Here is a 16,355-nt window from a genome sequence, read left to right as displayed (position 1 = left end):
ATGTGTGCATGTGCATGTGTGTGTGTATAAATGTGCAATAGAAAGAAGTTATGGGTAAGAGCTGGGTGTTCTGGAAGACTTAAGTGAGACATAAAGAATGAGTAATATTCAAAATGATAGAGTGGGAGAGGTGAGTCATACCACATACAAAGGCTGCAGAAAAGAGAATGTATGAGAGACCCCTAGTTATCCTGGAGCACAGGTTTAAGTAAGGAATGAGAGAGATCTTGAGGATCTTGCAGGTCAGGGTAAGAAGCTTGGACTTGACCCTGCAGAGAATGGCAAGCTACTGAAGGGTTCCAAGTCATAATCATGGCAAGATTTGAGGAAGACTTATGTGTTGCTATTAAAGGAAAAAACAGAAAGACATTTTAGAAAACTGTAAGTCTAAGGAAAGATGGCAGTGAAAACAAAAGACCATTTTACAAGTATAAATTAGGTTTCATGATAAAAATAGCCTATATCTAGTGAAATGTTAAGAGCTATTGAATATGGCTACATAGATTCTACAAACAGATATATGTGCATTTAAAAACTTACCAAGAAACCTCAAACTTATTTGAGAGTTCCCAAACAGTAGCTCCCTCCTTGCGGCAGTTAAAACGAGGGCACTTTTTGAGCGGGGATAGAAAACTTCACAAATTTTGTCTCCTAGCAAATGGACCCTCCTCTTTAGCACACTTACCTTCAGGTGCTCTGTCAGTGTCTTTGAGTACTTCAGAGCATTTTCCTTCTTCAGTTTGAATAGCCTCAGGTACAGCAAAGACTGGCATCGCAGGCTAGTCAATGAAAAGGGCAGCTTATTTATAGGAGCATGCTCTGGCCTCATCTGTACAGACAATCTTTGCATTGTGCAAGAGTACAGAACTGGCTCATGTGAGCAGACCAAAGCATAAGGTGAGCAATACTAACCCTTAGGCAAAACCAAAAGCTGTGTTCTTATTATGGCACTCACACTAGAGAGAAGGAAGGGAAAGATACCTAGGACTAGCTTCCTATTTGTTGTCATTCAAAAATTTAAACCTCACCCACAGGATCCAACATGTCATTGTAACATATGCACTTAAAAACTGTTGAGGGGCAGACTCTATAGATCAAATTATAAGTAATCTAAAATTAAACAACAAAAACTAGGAAACTCAATTATAAATATTACAACTCTGAGGAAATATATATAAGCCTTAACATGGCTTACAAAGGCCCTGCATGATAATCACTGCCTACCTCTTTAGTCGCTTTCATTTCTCACTGGTCTTCTTTTGGTTCCTCAATAGTTTACAGTTTCTTCCTACTATTCAGCCCTTGCATGTGTTCCCTCTACCTAAGGATGAGGTCTCCCTACACTCTACTCTTACCATTACATATACTTTTCTTCCAAACTACTTAATTCATATACTTGTAATTATTTAATTTCTGTTTCCTCACACTAGACACTATGACAAATAGGACCATGTCAATTCTATACATAGCTGCACTCCCAACTGTTAAACATAGTGCCAGGTAAAGTAAAATACTTATAACAAATCAACTGTTACATTTGCCTGGAATACAAGCAAACAAACTCCATTATTTATTCTGAGCAAGCTTAAACATTTGCTCCCCAAGGAAAGGTATATATGTGAATGGGGAGAGAGGATACCAAAAGAAGAGCCTGGAAAGTGACCACTTAAGACAATGGAGAGTTCTTAAGTAATCCCACTCTTCCAAGGCTTTTGTCAAGAGGGCAATGGATCAGGGACTGACAACTATTAAAACCTTTCAGTAGGAATTTTGAATTATTTGCTACTTTACCCATCAAGGAGAGATTTATGACAGGGTTATAGAATGTTGATTCAAGGATAACTTTCAGAAGCACATACACAGCACAATTTCTTATGGAACGGCCTGTCATTTGAAAGAGGTAGAATACGTAACACTCACCAAAGTACTGTGAGTCTTTTATCTGCAGCTGTAGCATCTGGTGCTAAGTAATTCTTTAGCTTCATAGTGTATCTGTGAGTTAAAATAACAAACAAACGACACTGTATTTCAACTTGATCTTCTAACTACCTTAGTCCTCAAAACACTGGACTTTAACCTACATAAGGGCAAAAATACTCACTGAAGTATCTAGTTCCCATCCAAGGACAATAAAGGATTAAACATCCTCTTTAGCTCCACTGTATACAGCCATGCTGCTTTACAGTAGGGATACATTCATGCTGTCAGGCGATTCCCTCACTGTGCAAACACCATAGAGTGCACTTACACAAACCTAGACGGTACAGCCTACCACACACCTAGGCTAGATGGTATACAGCCTATTGTTCCTAGGCTACAAGCCTGTACAGAATGTTACTGTACAAAATAACACAAGATTAAATGAAGTGCAAGAGAAAATGATGCAATCAAGAGATGGGGTAAACATAAGATATGTGAAGCTGCTGCCGGCATAATGTGGCATACTGTTTTACAGTAAAATTTTAATGTATGTAGAAAGAGTATCCTTTAAAATAACAATAAGTATAGTAAATACATAGACCAGTAACACAGCTATACATCATCAAGTACTATGTATTGTACATAAGTGTACGTGGTATATTTATATGAGACAGGCAAGTGCAGTAGGTTTGCTTATACCAGCATCACTATAAACAAGGCATTGCACTATGACATTACCACAGATCCACGACACTAGGAGACGGAAATTTTTCAGTCCCACTATAATCTTATGGGACCATCGTATATGTGATCTGTCATTGACTGAAACATTGTTATGCAGTACATGACTGTACAGTTGTATCAGCCCCTTCCTAGGTAGACCAGAGAAATAATATCACCAATGATGTGTCAAGTTTCCCCACTTACTTGATGAGCTCCACTGTCTCTGAATACATAGGGAATGGGGACTTGGATTCCTGAGCATTTTTCTCTAATGCATTCCCACATTCAATGAAAGATACCACAGCATCAAGATAGTATACAGCTTTCTCAAACCTGTCAGACTGAAGAAAGGAGAAAAAAATAAGAGTTGCACTGATGTAGCATGGAAACAAACAATAAATGTAGATTTAGTTAATCTGATTAAATATATACATGTGAGGAGAATATTTACTTACCAATGCATCTGCATTGTGCTTTAGCTTTTTTGCTTCTTGTAAATAATGGTCTGCTGAATAATTTCTGCAATGTAAATTTTTATTGTAAATAATATGGTAAGTATTTTTCATAACATGACAATAGTTCATTTTAGTCTCTAGCATCCCTCAGTTTTCATGTCCTCAAGAAGATGAGCTATTACTAAAACATTTGATTCACTATTTTCCTGATAAATGTTTACATTGAGTTAAGAGCATAAATAGTTTTGGCCAACTCATGGCAAATTTTTACTTAAGAAAACGGAAATCAGGCTCCCTAGTATTAAATACACAAGTATTACTTACCCAAGTTGTTGGAGAAATCTAGGGTAAATAAAAGATTAAATAAGAGAAATAATCTCTTATTAAAATGGAGGAAAAAACCCCAACATTATTCTTATATATTTAAGAAAGCCCCTATTTATTTTAAACAGTGATCAGCAGCAGTAAGGTTCTACCAGAAGGCACATCATTCACATCCCTCATGAGATTCATAGAGTTAAGTCAAAGGAGTAATACCTGGGACTACTGGGTACCTTTCAAATTAAAATCCAATTATTCTGTAGATCACAGTATGAATTCTTCTAGTCACTGACAGAAATGAAAATGAATTTCTTACATGGTGACAGGTACGATTTCTTGAATGCATAAAAAAATCTTATTTATCTCACCTGTCGTCAAAGGCAAGCTTTGTTCTCCGAGGCTTAGAAGCTTCAGGAGTTGGTGTAGATGAAGGACAGTTAGAGGAGCTATTTGAAGTCTTTTCCTGGCCAAAAAAATATATAACTATGTTTAAAATTGTGAAATTAAAATTAAACTAAAAATATTTCCTGAGCCACTGGGAGAAAGAAAACAAAATTCCATTCACTTCAGTAATTAATTTCCTTGTTATAAAATTTTTAAATTTCAAATTGTAAACATCTTTTTCATAGATTGAATCCATTTAACATTATCAAAAATTGTCATTCTAATATTAGGGGTCTACTATGAGCCAGGCACTGACCTAGGCACATAAACATAAATCTAATATCAAAATGGCAGTACTACTTAAGACAACATTTACTGGTAATTACTGGTTAATGGAAACAGTAATAAAAATATCTAACATTTACTGTGTTCTTACTACTTACCTGGCACTACTTAACTAAGTACTTAGCACAGTCATTAATCCTTCAACAACCCTATGAAATATGTACTGCTATTAGGATAGAATAAAAACCAGTCTCAAGGTTAAGTAACTTGCACAAAGTTCAAACAGCTTTAAGCGGCATTCCTGGAATTTGGGTATTAAATCCAGACCTGTCAGATTTCAAAAGCCTAGCCACTTTCTTAAACTTTATTCTGCCTCTCGCCCGGCCAGGCGTGGCTCAGCGGTTGAGCATCAACCTAGGGTCCAGGTGGTCAGGGTTCGATTCCTGGTCAGGGCACATGCCCGCGTTGTGGGCTCGATCAATGACTCTCTCATCATTGATGTTTCTGTCTCTCTCTCTCCCTCTCCTTTCCTCTCTCTGAAATCAATAAAGATATATTTAAAAAACAAAACAAAACAAAACAAAACAAAACTTTATTCTGCCTCTTATCAACATAGCTCTGTATGCCAGGGCTATGACTGCTTCCCCATTCAGCCCTATCTTTAATAAAATGAATATATACTTTCGATAATAAAACATAAATAAGTAGACTTTATCCTACAAATGTCTGTTTCAACATCAGAAAACCCAGTAATAAATTATTTTTCTACTGGTGCTTAAAATCTATTTAAAAGGAATCATATAACCATTTTCTTTATTTTCTTGTATGATAAGAACTTTTCAGTTCCACCATTACAGCTTACTTCAGGGAATAAAAATTAAAGTCCTGAGATTTGAAAAAATACTAAGCTTTTCATGGTCAAGTTGGCATGTATATGAAATGGCTTCCTGAATATTGTGTTGCAATGTAACATTACTAGGATAGCTTATAGATCTGTAACTTTAGATTTATTGAAGGAAAACTGAAATTTCTGAAAATTGAAAAAAACTTTCCCCCAGATATTTCAATACACTTTCTTATATAAAAATTATGTGTGTGTGATATATAAAATCATTACATGTGGTGATGGATGTTAACGACTTATTGTGATCATTTCACAAAATAAATAAATTTCAAACCATTATCTGTAACTGAAATAATATTATGTATAAAGTATACCTAAATTAAAAAAAAATGATAGAACTGTAAGAAACAGACAAATCCTATATATACTTGTGGAAATAAGAGAAGTAAAACACATTTCTCTCAGTGAACATTAGAAGTGACAAAATATCAATCAGCATAGAGAAGGTATGAAAACATGACTAACCTAATTAAATTATATAGATCCCTGTCTATAACATATGTAAAATACACATGCTTTTCAAGCAAATATAAAATATTAGAAAAATCTTCCATGTACTTTATAAAAATAAAGCAAATCTTAACAAAATTTAAGATTGTTACCATGCAGACCACTCTCCAGTTCCAATGTAATTAAGGTAGAAGGACTAACCAAAAGATAACTAGAAAATCTCCATACATTTGGAAACTGAGTAGCGTACTTTTAAATAACTCTTTGATCAAAGACGAAATCACCACGGAAATTAGAAAACATTTAAAGCAGTGTTATAAAAACATTATATACCAAATCTTGTGTGATGCAGCTAAAGCAGTATTTAGAGGGAAATATACAGTCTAGGTGCTTACATTAGAGAAAGAAAAAGGCTTACAATTAATTTAAAAATTAATGAAGTATCGACCTCTAAAAGTCAGTAAATAGAATAGCAAAACAAACAAGAAGAATAAGAAAATTATAAAGAGTATAAATTAATGACATAGAAAACAAACTTATAGAGAATCAACAAAACTAAAGGCTGTTTTTTGAAAAGACAAGTAAAATTAGTAAGCTTCTGATGAGACTGAATAAGGAAAAAATAGAGATGGCACACAGCTAATATTAAGAACACAAGAGGAACATAAATAGAGATATTACAGATATTAAAAGCATAGCGAGACATTATAATGAACTGCTGTATGTCATTTTCAAAAATCTGATATGAGCAAAAATCTACAAAAACATAAAATAAAAATTATATGTAACTTTGGTTTACCATATTAATTTTTCTTCAGTTGAGAGAAGAAATAGCATATTTTCTAACTATATTAAAGATTTTTCTTTTTTTTAAATCCTCACCTGAGGATATTTTTTCCATTGCTTTTTGAGGGTGTAGAGAGAGAAAAAGAAACATCTGTGTGAGAGAGACATCAATTGGTTGCCTCCACATGGGCAGGGAACGAGCCTGCACATGCCCTTGGATGGAACTGAACCCGGGACCCTTCAGTCTGTCGCCGATGCTCTAACCACTGAGAAAACTGGCTAGGGCAAGATTTTTCTTTAATAAACCCATATATAATTGTTTAAATGGGAAATTGCTAAGACTAACAGCAACAATTTTAACAAGTGTTAAGTCCCATAAGATACTGAAATAAGAGTGATCAGGGCCTCTATTTTATAGTTTGTCGATAACAGAGTACAAATAACTACATTTGATCCAATGAATATTTCCTGATTACCCAGTAAGTTCAACACTGGATAAAACACAAAACAAGAAAGATACAAATCCCTGTTTTCAAGAAGCTGATCAACCAATAAGGAAGAGACAAAGGCAGTGAATTTTACCTATGAGATTAACAAAAGCCAAATAAGCAGGTGAACTTACTGAATGAATACTTAAACAAAAATGATAAAAGCATACAGGCCTTGCCCAGCCAAGCATGGCTCAGTGGTTGAGCATCAACCTAGGGTCCAGGAGGTTGTGGTTCGATTCCCCATCAGGGCACATGCCCGGGTTGCCAGCTTGATCCCAGGTTGGGGGTGTGCAGGAGGCAGCCCGATCAATGACTCTCATCATTGATGTTTCTATCTCTCTCCCTCTCCCTTCCTCTCTCTGAAATCAATAAAAGATATATTATAAAAAAAAAAGCATACAGACCTCAAAATCCTACAATTAAAGGAGGGGAAATAGAGAAAGAGCCAATGAGCAGGTTAGTAGAGATCTGGAGCAGTGAAGGAAGCCGACAGGACACTCAGGTTCCTTGAGGATACTAACTTTCTAAATTACTACAGAAGGGTGCCCAGCTGGAGGAAAAGCCTTCTGTAAATCTTCATTTGATACGGTCACAATTAAAATTACCTCAATCTGAAAGACTAATAATTACCACATTTAATAAGCACAACTAACTGCCTTCATCTAATTTTTCAACTCAAACCTTTACTACTTAAGTTACAAATAATAACCCAGTGAATTATATTCTTAAAAATACAGGTATTTTCTTAATTTTGTTATGGAGTTTGCTCCTGGATCAGAACAGTTTAGAAAGCAATGTAAATAACCTGGTAAAACAAATAGAGGGTAATAGATCAAAGAAGCTTTTTCAAAGCTGCATTAATCTCCATCCACATGCATTAAGAATATTCCCCTATATATGATCATGCTCTAGGAATAATTCGTGTTAGCTCAAAGGATTTTTTTCTTCTTCATGAATCAAAGCCAAATGGTTGCTTTGTCACTTTATGTAATATAACTTGCCTGTAAAATCCAATTTTAAAAAATCCAAAGCCAATTTTAAACCATGGAGAAGCAACTGGAGCTATTTATAATTCAATCACAATCAACTGGTTTTCCACAACCAACTCTTCCAATTATGGGTTCTATCTTAATTACTAGGCATGTGGCCAGCTGACTTGCTGCTTTCATGGTCTCAAATCACTGCATTAGTTTATCACCAAGAACATGACATTTTGAGAGTAAAAATGCACATAAATTTAATGAGATGTCTATAAAATTTTCAAAGAGCAGCGTCACCTTGAAGAAGTCACATGGCAATAGAACTGATTTTCAAAACACTCAGGCCCCCAGTGTCTTACCTTGACCTCCTTAGAGGTACTGGAAGTCTTCCCTTCAGTTTTCTTCTGCTTTGACGTGGAGGAACTGTTTTTGCTGCTGCCACTATTCTCCTTGTTGCTGTTATTACTTGACTTTAAGGAAGAAGACTGACTAATAGTCCTCTTCCGAGAGCCATGCTCTGTTTTTGGATCTTTTGAAGGAACAGGCCCAGCAGGAGAAGGCAACAAATCCTTTTCTTTCGCCACACTCTGTTTAGATGACCTGCCAAACCAAACAAATGCCCTCATTTCTCCACACAGTCATAGGGGCAATGGAGTTTTTTCATTTCTCTTTGTCTTCAAGACAAATTTGTTTTTCCCTATGAGATTACTAGGATACATGATTTCTGCAAAACAAAACTGTAAATTTCATGAAGGCATGCATCTTGTCTGGCTTTCCCCCGTGGTTGTATACCTAGTGCCTAACCCTTGGTCTGCAACACAATAAGTATTCGATAAATACTGGTTGCAAAACTAAACAAAAAGATGAATGGTGAATGAAGATATTAATGCTCATAAATTAGCTATTAGTCTCTTGCAAGTTACAGATAGGCTTATCTAGCCAGAAAGTGGCAAAGCCTTACTTTAATTCTTATCCTATACTCACCCCTAACTCCACTAAAAAGAAGTGATTAAATCTCAAATGCTTTCCATCTCTGTTAGCTAAAAGCAAAAGCTTCCACTATTTGGTTTATGTTATGTGTATACATGTGTATGATATATTCTTGCTATAAGGAACATTATAAAAGTGTGTTAGAAAGTACCCAACAGCAAATGAGACACATATATTAATACACATGTAACATGTTCGGGGGACGTACTCTCTGTTGCTGGATGGCTTGTGGCCTGCTGAACTCTTGTCCTCTGTTTTGGGTTTCTTGCTCTCATTGGCTCGGTTATCATCTTCATTCTATATGAAAAACAGAAAAAAAAGCTGCTGGGCTTGAACTTTATTCATCTAATTTTAGTTTCCAGAACTAGTCACCCTCAAACAGCTTATCCCCGATAAACTTCAGTAAGACAACAAATGTGAAGTAAAAGAATTCATTTAAACAATGTTCAGTGAAGTAAGTTTTAAGTCTCAGTAGAAGACTCCTATTTTAGATAAAGAGTCCAAATATTAAAACAAATTTCCTGTAGTCTTTTAGATGGCATCTTTTCAGACTAATGATTTCTGGGTGGGAGCAGGGGTGTGTGAAATTGTAATTAAGATATAATTCACATACCATAAAATTCAATCTTTAAAAGTACACAGTTCAAGGCTTTTAGTATATTCACGGAGTTCTACAACCACCACAACAACACATTTTAGACCATTTCATCATCTTAAAAAGACACCTGTACCCATTAGCAGTTACTCCCAATTGTCTTCATCCCAAGACACTAGCAATCATTAAACTGTACATTTTGTCTTTATGAATTTGCCTATTCTAGACAGTTCATATAAACGGAATCATATGAGTGCTGGCTCCCTTCACTTAGCATAACCTTTTTAAGGCTCATCCATGTTGTAGCATGTATCAGTACTTCATTCCTTTTTATGGCTGCATATACTTCATTATATGGATATACCACATTTTATTTATCCATTCATCAGTTGATGGCCATTTAGGTTGTTCTCCACCTTTTGGGCTAACATGAATAATACTGCTAAGAACATTTAAGTACAAGTTTTTGTGTAGACATGTTTTCATTTCTCTTGGGTATATATATCTAAGAGTGGAATTGCTGGGACATAAGATAATACTGTGTGTACCTTTCTGAGAAACTGCCATACTATTCCAAAGCTGCTATATCATTTTACATTCCCACCAGCACTGTTTGAAAATTCAAATTCCTTCACATCTTCAACACTTGTTACTGCCCATCTTTTTATTGTAAATTGAACCTAATGATTTCTAAAAAATTTTCTTGCTAAAACAAAAGCTTTGGGAAAATCTGTAATTGTCAATGATACCTCCCAGGATGAACCTCAGTTTTCCAATTTGATATTTGCTTTAAATTTCAGGGCACAAGATTGCAAACATGCAGCCATAACATAATCTATTCCTCTACACCAGCGATTTTCAACCAGTATGCACAAATAAATTTTAATACATCCAATACCTGACTAGTCAAGGGCACTAACTTCTTTTCCCTTAGACTGTCAACAAAAAAAATGACAAAAGCCAACACAACAATAGCAGTCCTGTGTGAATGAATAAAAATTATATCTTTTTTTGTGTCAGATTGGCAAAAAAATATTTTTTGGTGTGCAACAGAATTTTAGTAATTAGTTTATGTGTACCACGAGCTGAAAAAGGTTGAAAACCGCTGCCCTACCACAAATGATTAAAGATGAACACAGGAAACATGAGAAAAAGAAATCTACATCCCTCATTACCTTTGGCTGGGTCTCCTGTCAGTATCATCTGCTTTATCTTTAAGAACTGCCTGACAATTTTACCAAAGCCACCAATCTCAAAAATCAGCACCAAGTTTCCTGGTGTTATATATTTTATAAAATCAAAATTTGACTTACAAGTATTTTTAAAGACATGTTTTTATTTATTTTAGAGAGAGAGGAAGGGAGAATGATAGAAACACTAATGAGAGAGAAACATCGATTGGCTGCAACCGGCACTGCCCCCTACCGGGGATCAAGCCCACAACCCAGGTATGTGACCTGACCGGGAATTGAACCAGCAACCCTTTGGTACACGGGACAACACCCAACCAACAGAGCCACACCAGCCAGGGCTGACTGACAAGTACTGATAAAGAATACTTGGGAGGAATATATACAAGTGAGATATAAGGGAGGGGAGGAGATATGGGGTACTCTTTTTAGAAGAAGGGGACATTTTCTTGTAATAATATCTTTTTAAACAAAAAGACTAAAAAGGCCATTGTGGCTCAGTTGGTTGAGCATTGTCCCATGCAATAAAAGGTCCCAGTTTGATCCCGTCAGGGCACATGCCCAGGTTGCAGGCTCGGTCTCCGGTCAGGGTGCATACAGGAGGCAACCAATCTTAGCTTCTCACATCATTGTTTCTCTCCCTCTTCATCAATGTTTCTCTCCCTCCTCCTTCCTTTCTCTCTAAAATCAATAAACACATATTTTTAAAAAAAAGAGTAAAAAGGACCTTCATTTTCTCTATTATATTTTAAATACTTTAAAATCTTATAAAGAACACGGAATACTTAAGCACAAAAGGACCGGCTTTGCATTCCATACCTTAGTTTTCTAAAGAGCAGAGTCTATTATATACAAGTTCTTATTTCATGAATTAAATGAATTTAATTCTATGAATTAAATCCCATAACCACATCTAACAATCCAAGGCTGTGGACTACAGGGGCCAGCAGCCCTAAACAGCCCTAAACAGCTTAGTTGAATAAAGCATCCCACACTACAATAATGGAAACTCATTAGCTATAGCACTGAAAGTAATAAGCTTCAATTTTCTAGAAATTCAGACTTTAAAGTATCTTCAATTTATGAAGATACAAAAAATAAACACAAGTATTATTCTAGTTTGTTCAAATATATCTTATGTGCACGTAGTACTGTGGTTGTATCAGAAAGAGAGGAAAAACGTCTAGCTCACTTCATTTTAAGAAAATGCTGTATTCTTCTTATCCTCAAGGTCAGCTGGGATTGGGATTTTACTCTGAGACCACCTGGTACCTATCTGTTCCCCTGCTCACGCTTTCAGTCTTTTACAATCATATTCACCATCTATCTATGTATCAGGAAATTACACTATTCTTCAAAACAGATTATTAAAATTTACGTTGCTCTAAAAACTCACTAGAACTGAAAAGATCAGGCTGTTTTTCTCAAAGATTCTCCATTAAATATGTAAACTGTTCAGCTTTTTCCATTATATGTCTATTTTCCTCCAATCATAGACATCGTGAGTTTTCACATTTCCAGGTTCTAAAAAAAGCTGACCTTAAATATATACACCAAGCTTCATTTCTAAATCCAAATTATCTTGGAAGTATTTAGAGATGAGAAGTATATGCCAGCAGATGTTTTTAGTTCTGAACTTGCAGATATAGGTGTCTGAAAAGGGAAAAGAGCTGGGCATAGTTATGTACAGTAGATTGGTGAAATGTCTAAATTAGTGAGACAAATTTTTTAGCTGGAATTAGTAATTTAGAAAGTGCGACTTGGTCTGGGTATGAGAGAGAAGTGTGACAACCTGGAGAGTACATACCCCCAACTAAAGACATTTCAAACCAAAATTTAAAGAACGCTGTGAAGGCCAGTTTGCAATCTCTGCTTCATTCTCACCTCTACACTGGCCAGGATACACTCTGAACAGAAGCACCTGACTAGAAACGATGCTGCTTTACTAAAGGAGACAGGCAGAGGCACAGTGGTCTTTAGGAGACTGTTCTATTTGTAGCCTCGACTGGGCCTTGGGCTTACCCTCTATTTCCCTCATGGCTACTATTCAACTAGTTATTTTGCGCTGAGATTTCCACTGCATTTCAGATTCTGATGTTTAAAAACAGAAACAACGAGACCTTTACAAACCTTATGTTTCCTCTTGCCTTTGGTGGAAACTTTTTCTGAGGCTTGTTTCTGAGCCTCTCTTGTGTGCTTCTCTGGCACATTTTTCTTCTCCCCCTTGGGTGGCTCTGTTTCTTTGTAAGGCTTTCCTGGTATTCTAGTCAAGAGATTCAGGTCAATCTTCACAATAAGTGGATACCTGTCATCAGGCTCACTAAGGGGTGAAAGAAGTTCCTTCTCTTCCATAGGAGAGAATATTCGTTGCCGAAAAAAGCTATCTTCTTCCTCCACTGAGGAGGGTTTAACAGGAGTCCTATTACTCTCAGGGTACTTAGGAGTTTGTGAGGAAGGAGGAAGGCTCTCGCTTTCATCCGAATCTGAGGATGAGGTATCTGTTTCTATGATTTCCCTCGATTTCTGGGAAGATTTACTTGTTGACTTGTATTTCTTTTTCTCTGCTGAAGGGCGAGGGGAAGATTTGGACTCCTTTTTTATGTTGGGTTTCCTTGAGCCTTTGGTGGCTGCTTTGTGTCTGCTGGAGGGCATACTGGTAGCCATGTCTACGGGGGTTTCACTTTCTATCTTTAAGCCTCCACGGGGCTCTTCAGCAGCTGCCTTCTCTGCCTTTTTGGGTTGCTTTTTGCCTACAGTTCTCCTCTGTGTTGTACTGTCACTCTGTGCAGGAGACTTCTGCCTCCCACGCCCACTTTCTGATCCCTTTTGAGTGGTTTTGGAGTCTCGTCCAGGAGTAGTGGAACTTGTTTCTTTAGGCCCACCTGGATCAGTGTAGCTATTCCCAGTGCCCTGTTCTCGGCCTTCCTTTTTATAGCCTTGAGATGATGGGATGTTACTGTCCACAGAAGAAGCTGGTGACACTTTATGTGGGTTCACTTTATTCAACCAATTATCAAGTTGCCATTTGTTTGTTGGTGGTGGTTCAGGCTGAAAGACAGAGAAATAAATACGTTTTCAATACTGAAGCTTTCTCCCTCATTTACAGTCGCAGGAAAAGGAAAAACACAATGCCTAATGCCACTAAGGTTACTTGCTTTTCATAGCTCTGATTGAGCCAAAGCAAAGGGCTAAATAGTGACTATCAGCTCTAATCACTTAAATGAGAAGATAGCAGCTTAATGTTACGTATGGCCTTTAAATATTAAATACTGTCAGGAATCCATCTACAAAGCCCAAATTTTAAAAGGCCGTATAATATCCAGAAAGTGAACAAATGATGTAGGTACCAATAGAGATTTCAAATCACATTTTATCAACCTACAGTAGAATTACACTATAAGACTCTTTTTATCCACAATACGTAACATAAATTACATGTTAAGATACAAAAATAAAGCCCAAACAGAAAATTCCAGTATTTTCATGACCTGAAATATGGCCTCAAGTAGTACCTAATCTAGACCAAATGTTTGTTCAAATAACAAGGAACCAAAGTACCTAGTTTTCTCCAAGATACACAGCTCAATTTCTTTTTGTCAGAATATGTAACATTCTTTCCTTCACCTTTTATATTTGAATCAGGTTTCAACTGGCCATCACCAGGGGCCTTGAGAGGGCCTAAGGAAGGTACCCCCCGCCTCCCTCTCACCTCAGGAGATGCACTCTGAGATGGCTCATTTGCCTCACTGTCACTGGAACTACTTTCACTCTCTGAGTCAGATCCAGAGCTGCTTTCAGATCCACTGTGGCTGCTAGAATCATCCCTGGAGTTATCTGCTCCTTCACTATTATGGTGTGAAGGTTCAGAGTTACTAAAAGAGATAAAACATATAATGACCAAAAGTCTTTTTGTTTTATTTTTTTTTAACAATGATAACAGGAACACATTCAAATCTGACAACCAATTTTAAGAAATAAAAGAATGGCTACCTTCCTGGTGTACTCCTTGGCATTGTCTTATCACAATCCTAAAATTTAAACATGAGAGGAAATCCGTGAATGAATAAACAGCATTCCATCTGCTTAATGTGAACAATATCTGAACGTTTCATGAAAAACTGGTTTCTCTAATGTATGCATCAATATTTACACTTAACACAACATACTGTTTTACCTAAAGAATAACTAATTGCCAGGATAAGATGAAAAGCTTTGTTAATAGTTCTTGTCAACAATCTCATGATTCATGAGTATATTCTGATCCATGATAAGTATTAAGAAAAAGCCAATTTTGCCCTGGCCGGGTGACTCAGTTGGTTGGAGCGTCGTTCCATACACCAAAAGGCTGCAGGTTAGATTCCCGATTAGAGAACATGGCTAGGTTTCAAGTTCAATCCCCGGTCGGGGTGCATTTGGGAAGCCACCGATTGATGTTTCTCTTCCTTTCCCTTCCCCTCCCTCCTTCCCTCCCCCCCCCTCTAAAATCAATAAAAACATATGGTTGGGTAAGAATTAAAAAAAAATTTTTTTTAATGGAGGTTTAAAGACAGAGCAGAAATACAACATCCAAATGTTAAAAAGTAGAAAGTAACTTATTTTAAATAACTGGATCATAAATATATTCTTCAATTATAATTTTTTATAAAAAACAATGAAAACAAATACTGTATGAGACTGGCAAAATCATGTAGTAGTAGACACACCTGTTCCCCATCACTGTCTTCACTGCTGCTTAGCTTTAAGTCATCTTTTAACATACTAGAGGGAAAAGGCAGAAAGGGTTATTATTTTTGGAACAATTTATCATGGCATACCAGAATATTAAATATCTACTAAGAATTCTACAAATAATCACTGTGGTAGCCACCAAAGTTTCAAGTGAAAAACAAAGAAAAGAATCAATAAGTCTTATTCTCTCTGGTTTGGTTCACATCCAGAGTAAAAACTGAGAAGTAATTTAAAATTCCAGAAACTCCAACTTTTCCATAAGTAAAATATTCACTTTCTTTTCTAATTAAATAAAAGCCAACTTCTAGAAACTCTTATATTCACTTTTGTTATCTCTTATTTTTCTCTAATTGCACACACACACAAATTATTAAGACAAATTATCATACTCATACCCAACAGTCCACTAGAGAGATATAACTACTAAAAAGAAGGAAGATAAAATAAAAGCATCGGTAATTCTCTTTCATTGTCCCCAATGTTCCATGAAGAGATCTGTACAACTGGGTAATTGTGAAAACCTGAACACAAAGGCAAAGTTCTAGTTCATACATACCTCACTAAGCAAGATGAGTACCCTGTATAGAAGTAACAATTATGGACAAGAAACTTGGCTATACCATACAAATGACCATGTATGTATTAAAAATAAGCTCCAGGTTCCAAATCTTCCTTGATCAAATCAATTTAAAAAACAAAAAGACATATTTTTCTTAAGGACATAACATCAAAATTAAAATTAAAATCTGAGTAACAGACCATAAAACACTCCTTGCCTTTTTACAGAAGAGGAAAATTAATACAAAGCTTAGGGAGAACTAAAACTAGAAAAAGTTTTAATTTCTCATTACTAGTAGTTTCATTACTTTTCTTCTCAAAATTTCATGACAGTCTCCAATCAGTGGGAGAAAAATCTTTCACTTTAATAACTACATTTTCCCCTCAAAGCTTAACATGATTTCTAAATCTGACCCCAAATTCTGAGTTATCACATAAAATAATCACAAAGAAACACAGTAACCAGATGATTATAGAATTATGACATGTTTTACAGCTGGCCCAATTAAGTGGGACAGAAAAAGAGTTTTCTTTTGGAAAAGGGCTTAGTGCATCTCTCTAATTCCCTGTAAGCAAATAACTTACTCTGAATTCC

General features: G+C 36.1%; 1 protein-coding gene across 2 annotated transcripts in view; it reads right to left on the bottom strand.

Annotated features, from left to right (window-relative positions):
- AFF4 (ALF transcription elongation factor 4) overlaps positions 1 to 16,355 on the bottom strand; it is a 77,098-nt gene that overhangs the window by 10,194 nt on the left and 50,549 nt on the right. For both annotated transcript variants that reach the window (XM_081134222.1, XM_081134221.1), the window contains 11 exons: positions 15,178 to 15,232; positions 14,465 to 14,502; positions 14,184 to 14,346; positions 12,605 to 13,522; positions 8,898 to 8,986; positions 8,059 to 8,299; positions 3,788 to 3,882; positions 3,099 to 3,162; positions 2,848 to 2,984; positions 1,921 to 1,992; positions 686 to 779 (listed from right to left, as the gene is read on the bottom strand). In XM_081134222.1, coding sequence (XP_080990348.1) covers positions 686 to 779; positions 1,921 to 1,992; positions 2,848 to 2,984; positions 3,099 to 3,162; positions 3,788 to 3,882; positions 8,059 to 8,299; positions 8,898 to 8,986; positions 12,605 to 13,522; positions 14,184 to 14,346; positions 14,465 to 14,502; positions 15,178 to 15,232 — 1,966 coding nt within the window. The remainder of the gene's footprint in view (positions 1 to 685; positions 780 to 1,920; positions 1,993 to 2,847; positions 2,985 to 3,098; positions 3,163 to 3,787; positions 3,883 to 8,058; positions 8,300 to 8,897; positions 8,987 to 12,604; positions 13,523 to 14,183; positions 14,347 to 14,464; positions 14,503 to 15,177; positions 15,233 to 16,355) is intronic.

Source organism: Miniopterus schreibersii (genome assembly GCF_964146895.1).
Source record: "Miniopterus schreibersii genome assembly, chromosome: 4".
NCBI classification, from domain to species: Eukaryota; Metazoa; Chordata; class Mammalia; order Chiroptera; family Miniopteridae; genus Miniopterus; species Miniopterus schreibersii.
This window is presented reverse-complemented; position numbering and strand designations above follow the sequence as displayed.